The sequence below is a fragment of the Lotus japonicus genome, chromosome 1, assembly GCF_012489685.1.
Source record: "Lotus japonicus ecotype B-129 chromosome 1, LjGifu_v1.2".
NCBI lineage: Eukaryota > Viridiplantae > Streptophyta > Magnoliopsida > Fabales > Fabaceae > Lotus > Lotus japonicus.
In genome coordinates this window covers 63075513-63087206 of record NC_080041.1, presented here as the reverse complement: position 1 = coordinate 63087206, position 11694 = coordinate 63075513, and the positions used below count along the sequence as shown (strand labels likewise).

The window sequence follows — 11694 nt, the reverse complement described above, 5'->3', positions numbered from 1 at the left end:
TTGTCTCAAAGTAAGCACCAATGGGTACTTAGCATCTGACAAGGTTACCTTATGAACTAGACATCTTCTGATAGAGAAGCATCATAGCCAGAGATTCTGATCCATCTTCATACAGGACATAAGTCCATATTCATATTTTTCAGTATAAAATTAAATCTATCATCTGCTTAGGGCTTTGTAAAGATATCTGCCCATTGATGTTCAGTATCAACAAACTTCAGAAGAAGTACGCCCTTCTGAACATAATCTCTAATAAAGTGATACTTTACCTCAATGTGCTTGTCTCTTGAGTGTAAGATTGGATTCTTACTGAGTGAAATAGCAGCAGTATTGTCACAGTAAATTGGAATATTGCTCTCAAGGATTTGATAATCTTCTAATTGATGTTTCATCCAGAGCATCTGAGTGCTGCAAATAACTCCTGAGATATATTCTGCCTCTGCAGTGGATAGAGCAATAGTTGATTGCCTCTTGCTTGCCCATGAGACTAAATTGCTTCCCAGAAATTGACAATTTCCAGAAGTACTTTTCCTTTCAGTCCTATCTCCAGCATAATCAGCATCACAGTAACCTGAAAGCTTATACTCTGATGTTTTCTTATACATCAAGCCAAGGTTAGTGGTACCTTTCAGATATCTGAGAATTCTCTTAACAGCAGTTAAGTGAGTTTCTCTCGGATCTGATTGGAATTGAGCACATAAGTGTACACTAAACAGAATATCTGGTCTAGATGCAGTTAAGTATAGAAGTGAACCTATCATTCCACGATAGAGCTTCTGACATACTTTTCCACTGAATCTTCTTTTTCCAGAATGCATGTAGGATGCATAGGAGTCTTAGCAATTATTGATTCTGTCATATTGAACTTCTTCAAAAGTTCCTTGGTGTACTTGCTCTGATGGATGTAAGTTGCTTCTAGTTTTTGATCAACTTGTATTCCCAGAAAATACTTAAGTTCTCCCATCATACTCATTTCAAATTCAGCCTGCATCATCTCAGAAAATTCCTTGCAAAGAGATGGATTAGCAGATCCAAATATAATATCATCAACATACATTTGCACAATTAAGATATCATCTTTGTAAGTTTTACAAAAGAGAGTTGTATCTACTTTACCCCTTATAAACTCATTTTCCATAAGGAATGAGCTTAGTCTCTCATACCATGCTCTGGGAGCTTGCTTCAGACCATAGAGATATTTCTTCAACTTGAAGACATGGTCAGGGTTCTTCTCATCTTCAAAACCAGGAGGTTGGTGCACATATACTTCTTCATAAATATATCCATTCAGAAAAGCAGTTTTAACATCCATCTGATGAAGAATTACGTTGTAATTCACTGAGAATGAGATCAGCAGTCTGATAGCTTCCAATCTTGCTTCTTGAGCAAACGTTTTAGTATAATCTATCCCTTCTTGATGACTGTAGCCTTGAGCAACTAGCCTTGCTTTGTTTCTGACTACTTATCCTTTCTCCTTGAGCTTGTTTCTGTAGACCCATTTGGTTCCAATGATGTGAACACCTTGGGGTTTCTGGACAAGATTCCAGACATCATTCTTGGAGAATTGATTCAGCTCTTCTTGCATAGCCAGAATCCAGTCCTTGTCTTAAAGTGCCTCATCAACAGACTTTGGCTCAATTAGAGACACTAATCCTTTCAAACTTAGTAGAGTCTCTTCAGAGGGTCTGAATGCATATCTGGTTCTGACTAGTTCATCTTTGATCCCCAGAATCAACTCCTTAGGATGAGAGGCAATGATTCTACTCTTCTTCTGAAGTTGTGAATCAGAGGGACCAGCTTCCTCTGGATCATCTGCCTCTGGCTCAGCTTGCTCTGGAGCTTTGCCTTTATCAGAAACAATTATGCTCATATCTGGAAACTTATCAGCTAGCTTTGACTGGTCAGAGTCAAGCTTATCATCAAATCTAAAATGAATAGATTCCTCAATAGTTTTAGCATCAGTATTATAAATTCTGAAACCTTTAGAACGATCAGAGTAACCAAGTAATAGACATTTAGAAGATTTAGAATCAAATTTATGAAATATATCCTTAGTATTCAGAACATAGCAAACACAACCAAAAGGATGGAAATAAGAAATGTTGGGCTTTATATTCTTCCACAATTCATAAGGAGTCTTAATCATAATTGGTCTGATAGATTTCTGTTCTTAATGTAACATGTTGTGTTTACTGCCTCTGCCCAGAAGTGCTTTGCCATGTCAGTTTCATGAATCATGGTTCTAGCCATCTCTTGAAGAGTTCTATTCTTCCTCTCAACAACACCGCTTTGTTAAGGAGTTCTAGGACAAGAGAAATCATGTGATATCCCATAGGAATCAAACAGACTCTCAAACTTGTCATTCTCAAACTCTCCACCATGATCACTTATGACACGCACAATCCTGCAACCCTTCTCGTTTTGCACTTGGGCAACAAAGGTAGAGAACACAGAATGAGACTCATCCTTGCGGGACAAGAATTTTACCCATGTCCAGCGGCTATAGTCGTCAACAATGATCATCCCCTATCTCTTGCCACCTATAGACTCATTTTTCACCGGTCCAAATAGGTCAATATATAGAAGTTCCAACGGCCTTGAGGTGGAAACAACATTCTTTGCCTTGAACGGGACTTTAGTAAATTTTCCTTTCTGACATACTTCACAAAGAGGATTTGAAGAAAACTTCAGAGTGGGTAAGCCCCTGACAAGGTCAAGCTTACTCAGCTAAGAAATCTTTCTCATACTGGCATGCCCTAACCATCTATGACATACCCATTGCTCCTCATTAACAGAAAGAAGGCACTTTACTTTATGATTTTCCAACTCAGACAATCTGATCTTTTAAGTGTTGTTCCGCCTCTTGCTTTTAAACAGAACAGAGCCATCGATCTGACTTACAGCCCTGCAAGACTTTTGATTAAAAATAACATCATAACCCTTGTCAGCTAATTGACTTATTGACAATAAGTTGTGAGTTAAACCATCTACCAACAGAACATTATCAATGCATGGACTATTATCAATACCAATAGTACCAGAACCAACAATTTTACCCTTCTCGTTGCCACCAAAACCAACTTCGCCTCCAGGCTTAAGTTTTAGCTCTTGGAACATACGCCTTTCTCCCGTCATGTGTCGAGAGCATGCACTGTCCAGATACCATGATTGGTGTTTCAGTGGAGCGATCAAGGATATTTGCAACATAGATAATCTTATCCTTAGGTACCAACTTTTTGGGTCCTTTCTTGTTAGTTACCTCAGACGTTCTGACAACCTTGGGTATCTCAACATGATATTTCAGAGGAATCTGAGCATGATAATTAGTCATAGTGAAGGTTCCCTTTTTGAGAGGGGGTTTAGCAACTTTAACAGGTAATGGTTCAGGCAATATAGTACCAGAGGGTACAAAATGTTCATATAAAGATTTTGCCTTAGGCATAGGAGGCTCATTTCTACTGGGTCTAGAATAGCCAATGTCATACATTCCATTTCTGCTTATGCCATAGATCATTGAAGCCATTAAGCTTCTGTCTACGCTTTTAGCCAGGAATCTTTGAAAAGATTTTTCATATTGAGATTCATTCTTACTATCAGAGGCATCACAAGCAACAACTTTATCTAACTTAACAATCTGATTTTTGAGCACAGAGTTAGAGTTTACTAAAGCATGATTACTTTCTTTCAAATCAGAAATAATTTTCTCATGTTCAGTAGATGTTTTAGACAGCATAGAAATCCTTTTTCAACTTTTTATGCTTAGTCAAAAGAGAGTTATATTTATCCATAATATCATACAAAGAATCTTTAAGTTCAGAGGTTGAGAAAGAAGCGAATACCTCATTTTCATCATCAGAGTTTAAATCTTCCTCTGATGCAGGTTCAGAGTTTGTTGCATCTTCTGGCTCTGCTTCTTTGTTCTTGACAATAGCCATGAGTCCTTCAACAACTTCTCCATCAGAATCAGCTTCGTCTGACTCTTATTCATCAAAAGTCACCATCAGACCTTTCTTAGCTTTGAAATGCTTCTTTGGCTTCTTGTCCTTTTTCAGCTTTGGACAATCACTTTTGTAGTGTTCTGATTCTTTGCATTCGTAGCAAGTGACTTCCCTTGATGAAGACTTCTTCTGACCAGATGAAGATTCATGCTTTCCTTTGGCCTTTGCTGAGCCTCTGTACTTGCCCTGCATGTGCTTCCAGATGCGGTTGAGCTTTCTAGAGATCAAGGTTAGCTCATCTTCGTCAGAGTCTTCAGAGGTTTATTCAGACTCTTCTGCAGCAGCTTGAAGAGCTTTAGCCTTTTCAGATTTGGATTTCAAGGCTATGGACTTCTTCTTGTGCTTCTGATGTTCAGCACGATCTATCTCATGACACTTCAGCATGCTTATGAGTTCTTCCAGACCCAACTGTTCAATGTCTCTTGAAAACGTCAAGGAAGTTATCAAGGGCACCCAGCTTGCTGGAAGACCTCTAAGGATCCTCATAACATGATTAGCTGTGGTGTAGCTTTTGTTGAGGGGTCTTATTCCAGCAATAATCAACAGGAATCTGGAAAACATATCCTCAATGGATTCATCAGGTTTCATTTGAAAGGATTCATATTTCCTAATTAGAGACAATGCCTTCGTCTCTTTCACCCTTTTGTTTCCTTCATGTGTCATCTTCAAGGAATCAAAGATAGACTTAGCATACTCACGATCGGTGATTTTCTGGTATTCTTCATAAGAGATAGCGTTGAGAAGAAGGGTTCTTGCTTTGTGATGTAACGAGTACAGCTTCTTCTACTCACATGTCATGTTTTCTCTGGAGATCTTCTTCCCATCATCATCAACTGGACGCGTGTAGCCATCCACTATGATATCTCAAAGATCTGCATTGAAACCCAGAGAAGAAGCTTTCGATTCTATCTTTCCAGTACTCAAATCTTTGTCCATCAAAGACAGGAGGCTTTGCACTGTAAAAATCCTTTTGCACATCATTGGTGGTAGCCATCTTAGTTTTTCACACCGGCCCGGATCACTTAACACTGTTAGGTGTGGTAATCAGAACTTGCGCTCTGATACCAATTGAAGGTATGAAAAACGATAGAAGGGGGGTTTGAATAGCGTTTTCAATATAAAACTTTTCCCACTTGAGATTTTAACAAATCTCTTCAAACAAAGAATGCAAAGTGCTAAGATAAGAGATGAGGAAAGCACACAAGGATTTTATCCTGGTTCACTTGATAAATCCCTCAAGCTAATCCAGTCCACCCGTTGTGATTTCTTCCTTCTTAGAATGAAGACAATCCACTATTCAGAGTATGTTACAACCACTACTAGAAAAAAGACTTTTCACATCAGGGTTTTCACATCGGTTAATCAATTACCTGATGTAAAAGATAACGCGGTGGCAATATTGAAATTATAGTGAACTTTTATGATAGTTTTCACATCAGTTGGAAATATGTCTGATGTGAAAAGTAATTAGGAAACACTTTTTACAACGGTTGTTAGAATAAGCGATGTGAAAGCTAAATGCGGTGGCATTTTTGAAATTTTAATGAAGTACTTTTTACATCGGTTATAATATAAGCGATGTAAAAAGTCCATCTTTTCTTTAGTTTTCACATCGGTTATATTATAACCGATGTGAAAAGTCTCAGTTTTTTAGTTTTCACATCGGTTTTATTATAACCGTTGTGAAAGATCACTCTTTTTTTAATTTTTACACGGGATACAAAGATTAGTATTCGTTCAAAGCTTTCTTCCTCTTTCACCGTTGAAAACCTAAGTCGCCTACGCTCTTGCTCCTCTTTCGCTGTTGCTCGCCGTCGCTCGCCGTCGCTTGCCGTCGCTCGTGCGTTGTGCAGGTCCTGTTTCGCCGTTGTTCGCCGTCGCTAGCTCACCGTTCACCTCACTCTCATTCTCTCTCAGTCTCGCCGTTGTTCCGCAGTCGCTCGTCGTCGCTCGTGCAGCTCTGTGGTCCACTTTGATTCCTTGCGTTAAGGTGCGTTGCTTTCTTGTTCTTTGTTTCATGGATTGGAGCATATTGTTTGATATGGGTTTTGAAGTTTGCAGTGTTCATGTGAGGTGAACGGTGACCTGGTTACAGATGAAACGGTAGGAATGTAGGATGGTAATGTCGGAGATGTTAAGAATGTGGGTGGGGGTGACATAGACATGCACTTGCTGACACCAAAAAGTTGACCCTTTTGGGCTGTGATGAGATGAGAAGAACATGTTCTATTCCCCTTCTATTTCATTACATGGAAAACATGGAATCATTCACCATAGATTTTGTGAGTCTTTGAAAACTCTGAAACACTCTGCTAAGTGCTTCCTACCCCTTTCATTGACTCTGATGAGATATCAATTATTGGAAAAAGAAGAATACATCACTCACTTCATTTTCTGATTGACACAATTGGCACCCAGATCAGTGATTGAACCAGCTCAAAGAAGCAGTCAAGGCGTGTTATTTTTTCTAATTTATAAACTTTTTTTACTGGCTTTGAAGGTGACCCAGTTGGGAATTCAAGATAAACTTGTGATTTAATGCATGTCCATTTGAGTATTGGATTGGTTTTTGTTGTAGCTGTGTAAGATTCCTTTGTTGGTGTGTTGAATTTGTCATGGATCATGGTGTTTCCTTTTGTGAATTACTTGTTGGATTTCAATCATTTTATTCTGATAGACCAAGCTTTTTAATTCTCAATATCCTCATTCATTTTCTTATGCCAGGTTTTCTAATCAAAACATTTCATCTCTTTTCGTAGTTTCCTTAGTTTGGGACTATACTATTTCAGATTTTGTATGTTGTTTTATTTAGGGACAGAGTGTGACTGGGAGGACTCAAGCTTTTTTGTTTGCATCAAATTTTGCAGAATACTCGAGCGTTATGCATTGATTTGATTCCTTCTATTCATGATTGAAACTCAACTGAAGTGATCCACTCTTAGTTTGAGCTCTGAGGTTTAACTGAAGCCGACCAATATCTAAACTTAACGGGTTCCTTTATTCGGCTGAGTATGGCGGAGAGCCAAGATCAACTAGAGATCAAGTTTCGATTGAGTGACGGGTCGGATATTGGCCCCAAAAGTTTTGCTGCTGCTACTAGAATTGCAGCACTGAAAGAAAGTATTCTTGCTCAATGGCCGAAAGGTTAGCTTTTGCTGTCTTTCTTTAATTTTTTGCATATCTTTTTGCTCTTCCTATGAATACTAAGATATCTCAATGTGAGGAAGTGTTATGTTTTCCCGTTTATCATGACTCGTGAACGTTGTGCTGCAAATTATGAAAGATTGGTGGTTGGGTGGAGTGAATCACATGGAGGTAAAGGACCATTATGTGGATGTATTGACATATAGAAGGGATATATTGAGATAGAAGAAGTCATGATTGACTTGATTTGAGTATATGGTTGCAGATCATGCTTGTGATAATGCACTAGGGATGTAGTTCATTCTTGTGATCAGAATTGAGAGCAATGAATGAACAGTATGCTGGCTATATCAAAGACAGACAGAATTTTCATTTAATGTAATCTTGTGACTTTTAAGTGTGTCAGAGATATAATGTCCTGCAGATTCTTGTGCATAAGTGTTGAGACTTGAGCATGTCTTTGTGTTGTACCATAGTTTAGTTAGCTCCCTTCTTTCATAGAGAAATTGAGTAGGCTTTGCATTAATAGAAAGACATTTTCATCATAAAAAGGCACTCTTTAGGGATTCACAAATTGTATAAAAAGTCTAAGCTGACAAGATCTGAAATGTAGCAAGTGAAGCAAAGTAGAGAAGATGTGTTTGTGTTAATATTATAGGATCCAATTGAATTGATTAGGTCATATTTTGAACCAATGGTAGTTGTTGGTTCAAGTGGTACATGCTTGATTCCCCTTGAGCAAGGTGTCGGGTTCAAGTCTTATGTATGAAAAAAACTCTGCTTAGAGAGCCTCACAAGGATGTAGATGTTCATGGCTCGAGCAGAATTGACTCCTGTGGAGAATACATGTGTTAGATCAGATATCTCTCTTAAAAAGTAGTTAGCTAAACTTATATTTCTTCTCTTTTATACCATGTTGTCTGCCTGTTCCTCCTTGAGAGGTTCAAGATTGATGCCTTCTAAGTGTTGGTGCACTTACCACATGACATTACTTTCTCAAATCCATAAATGAATTTTGAAAAATTAAGGTAGTTTACCGGTTTTTATTCCTTATTAGTTTCTCTAGAGTATTATTTGCAGCTAAGTGTCCATGTCATATGCCTTTCATGGACCTTATCATATGTGTTCACATACTAGTATATTTACAGCCATGCATTTAAATGTTTGTGTAATTTGGTTCAATATATTATGAGGTCTCACTCTAAACATTTTGCCATACATTTTAGCAATATATGAGATGTAAGATTGTGTTTCTGTTTTGAAGACAAGGAGTATGGCCCAAAAACTGTAAAAGATGTGAAGTTAATTAATGCCGGAAAAATATTGGAGAACAACAGAACAGTGGGGGAATGCCAGAGTCCATTGTGTAATCCCCCTGGTGGAGCTATGGCGCTATATTATTATGTCCTTTTACACTAAAATGTATAACTTACTTCGATGATTGTTTTTTATATAGAGCTATGGCGGTTTATCAATTGGCTGAGGGTAATAAAAAAAAGACTCAATGGCTTCATCCCAAAGTAAGTGTAGTGTAAATTATGGTTGCGTCTTGATGTTGCTGTTTATAATACTTAACACTGGCTGTAATATGTACTGTTTTGATATATATTCAGTGTATAAAAATCTATTCATTTGTAGGCAAGGTTGCAGCCTAATTTATGCTTATGGTGCTGGTGGCTTTCCTGCTTGGGGCATTAATTTGCTGAACTGTTGTTGTTTTGCCGAATTGTTGCTGTGTTGTTGTTTAACTATTTTTTCCTAATTTCATGAGTTGTTGCTGTTTAACTACATTTAAAGAACTAGAATTGCTGAATTGTTCTAGTTCTTTTTAGGCTATTATGGTTTTTTTATTTGCTGGGACCTTGGATGTTTAACTCACTTGAGAGAGTGTGTTCTCAAGATCTCTTTTTATTTTAATAAATTTTCATTAAAAAAATATGTATATTCAGGTCAAATTTGTGTAAAAAAAAAAAAATGGTTGAGCATTTACATCCGTTTTTAGTCTAACCGACTTTTCACATCGGTTTTTTGTCTAACCGATGTGAAAAGTGTACCTTTCACATCGGTTGGCTGACTGAACCGATGTGAAATGTACAATTTTCACATCGGTTGGCTTACTCAACCGATGTGAAATGTTTACTTTTCACATCGGTTGGCTGGCTGAACCGATGTGAAATGTACACTTTTCACATCGGTTGGCTGACTGAACCGATGTGAAAAGTGTACATTTCACATCAGTTGGTTGACTTAACCGATGTGAAAGGTATACCTTTCACATCGGTTATAAACCCGATGTGAAAAGGTTAGGAGATACCACATCAACATTGTTTACTTCGGATAAAAACCGATGTTAAAACTCAAAAATATCCGATGTGAAAACTAGTTTTTCTAGTAGTGAACTGCACTAGCAACCTGCTCAGTGACTAACAATACAATGAACTAGTAAACACTAAGATTCACTCTCTTAGTCTTCTCAAGGATACTGACCAAGCTTGGTCACTTAAGGAAAAACAAACTAACTGTTTGAACGTTTAGGTTTACAATCAAATGCTTCTCAGAAAGCTAAGGTAAACACAATAAGATCGGTTTGAAGAAAGATTGCTAAGAGAATATGAAAATATTGCTTGAGCTTTAACAAGGTTTCTTAGGCGGCATCTTTCAATCTTCAGCCTCTTTATATACTCCAAAGATTAGGGTTGTATCTGTTGCATGGATTGCTACCATTGGAGGGCAAATCTGTAATCTTCCAGATTCTGCTATGGCTGAACGTCTTAGGTAAGGTCGTCAGGATAGTACAATTGCTTTTGTACTTTGGATAGTGACATGAACTTTATCCTAGTTGACTTCTGATCAGAGCGACGCTTCATGTTGGAACTTGTGAAGCTTGGTGATCAGAGTCAGAGGGAAGCTTGGATCCTCTGACCTTCGTAACTTATGCTTCTGGACCTCAGAGTAGAAAGTACTTGGTCGTCAGAGCCATCTTACTCTTGGACTTCAGAGTCTTCACTTCTCAGCTTCTAGACCTTCAGAACGTCTGATCCTTCAGAGCTCTGGATCTTCAGAGCTTCTGGACCTTCAGAACTTCTGGTCTTCAGAACTTCAAGTGATTTGAATCCATGTCAGAGCTTGTAGACTTCAGAACTTCTGAAGCAATATACTACTGTTCAAAAGAACATAGTGAGTGCGAAAGCGTTGCATAGTTTACTGTTTGGGCATAGTGCTTCTGATTAGTGTGAGAATTGACCAGAGTCAGAGCCTGTCACATAAACACTCAGAAAACAACGTTAGAGTACCATAATTGTTCATACACAATAGTTAACATGTAATCATCAAAACATAGAGTTGTACTACATGATCAAATCTTGATCTTACAACACAGATACTGGGCTTTTCCTCAAACCGAACCTGGGAATGGGTAAGGCTAATTTGGTCTTTTTATAATTTTATCAAGTCTGTGGTTTCTTGCTCCATCCCATTCCTCCGAAATTTGGGGGGAACAAAAATGATGGAATTGGGTGGTATATGATGGAATGTGTGCCATTGGGTTCCATCTCATTCCATCAATTTTTAAATAATCCAAACAAGGGACCTCTTCCTCCATCCCCTCCATTCCATCTCACTCCATCCCCTTCGGCCAATCCAAACGAAGCCTTAAAAGGAAGAAACTAAAGGTGAATAATTTCACGGTTTGAAAGGATGAAATTTTTCAACAACTAATGTGACAACTAATCAAATAATCAACTCAACAGCTTATCAGCTAACTAATCAATCACCTAAAAAAATTGAAAAATGAAAAAACTAAAAAACTAAATATAGCTTGAAGATACCTGAGATGGCAATGAGGGCATAACGTCAGCCAGAGTGAAGATATGGAAGACCTAGCCGCTTGTGAAGATGAAAATTAGGGAACAAACGCCACTGAGAGACATCCAGAGGGAGAACCACTTATTGTCTTCGTCCTCACTTTCTACAACATGTTCAAAGATAAAATACTTCATGGTAAGAAAAACCAAACATTTCAATATCACCAGTAAATAACATAACAAAATAGTATAACAAAGAAACAATTGAATAATCAACTAAGACAAACACTAAATTAAGACACTTCCAGTGTTTGAAGAAACCCCCAATCTCTCCGATTCAGGCTCTGTCTCCAATCCCTATAGCTTTTCCCTCAAAAAGATGAGGATTGAGGAGAGGAGAGTTTGAAGGAAAAAAAGATGAGAAACAATATGGCTTGGATGCCATTGATCTGTGACTCGGTTAGGAGATGGTTGATCTGAGTAGGCGGAGCCATGAGACCGTCGTTTCAACTGTAGTGGGAGAAAACGCAGTCTGAATGGATGATGAGAAGGATGAAGGTGCTGAAGAAGCGGAGAGAACGATGACGGTAGAAGACGAAGTGGAGAGTGTAAGACCTGGATTTTCAGAACAAGTTAATTTCCGACTCACGCGTAGAATCAGTGTAAGCGTGACAGGAGTTTGATATTTCAGAAAGATCAATGAAGAAGAAAGTTCAGGTATTGCTTGAGGAATGTTGCGTAGTCGCTGT

The 11694-nt window shown here is 38.1% G+C and overlaps 1 protein-coding gene across 2 annotated transcripts; it reads left to right on the top strand.

The window, feature by feature from the left end:
* The first annotated feature begins 5844 nt into the window (after nucleotides 1–5844).
* On the top strand, nucleotides 5845–8575 carry LOC130731960 (membrane-anchored ubiquitin-fold protein 2-like). Of its 2 annotated transcripts, XM_057584113.1 has the most exons (4): nucleotides 5845–5988; nucleotides 6060–6280; nucleotides 6866–7142; nucleotides 8407–8575. In XM_057584113.1, the coding sequence occupies exons 3-4, from the start codon at nucleotides 7010–7012 to the stop codon at nucleotides 8559–8561; spliced, it is 288 nt and encodes a 95-aa protein (XP_057440096.1). In that variant the 5' UTR covers nucleotides 5845–5988; nucleotides 6060–6280; nucleotides 6866–7009; the 3' UTR covers nucleotides 8562–8575. The 2 variants fall into 2 exon arrangements, with proteins under 2 accessions (XP_057440096.1, XP_057440095.1); XM_057584112.1 differs by lacking the exon at nucleotides 6060–6280.
* Nucleotides 8576–11694: the final 3119 nt, after the last annotated feature.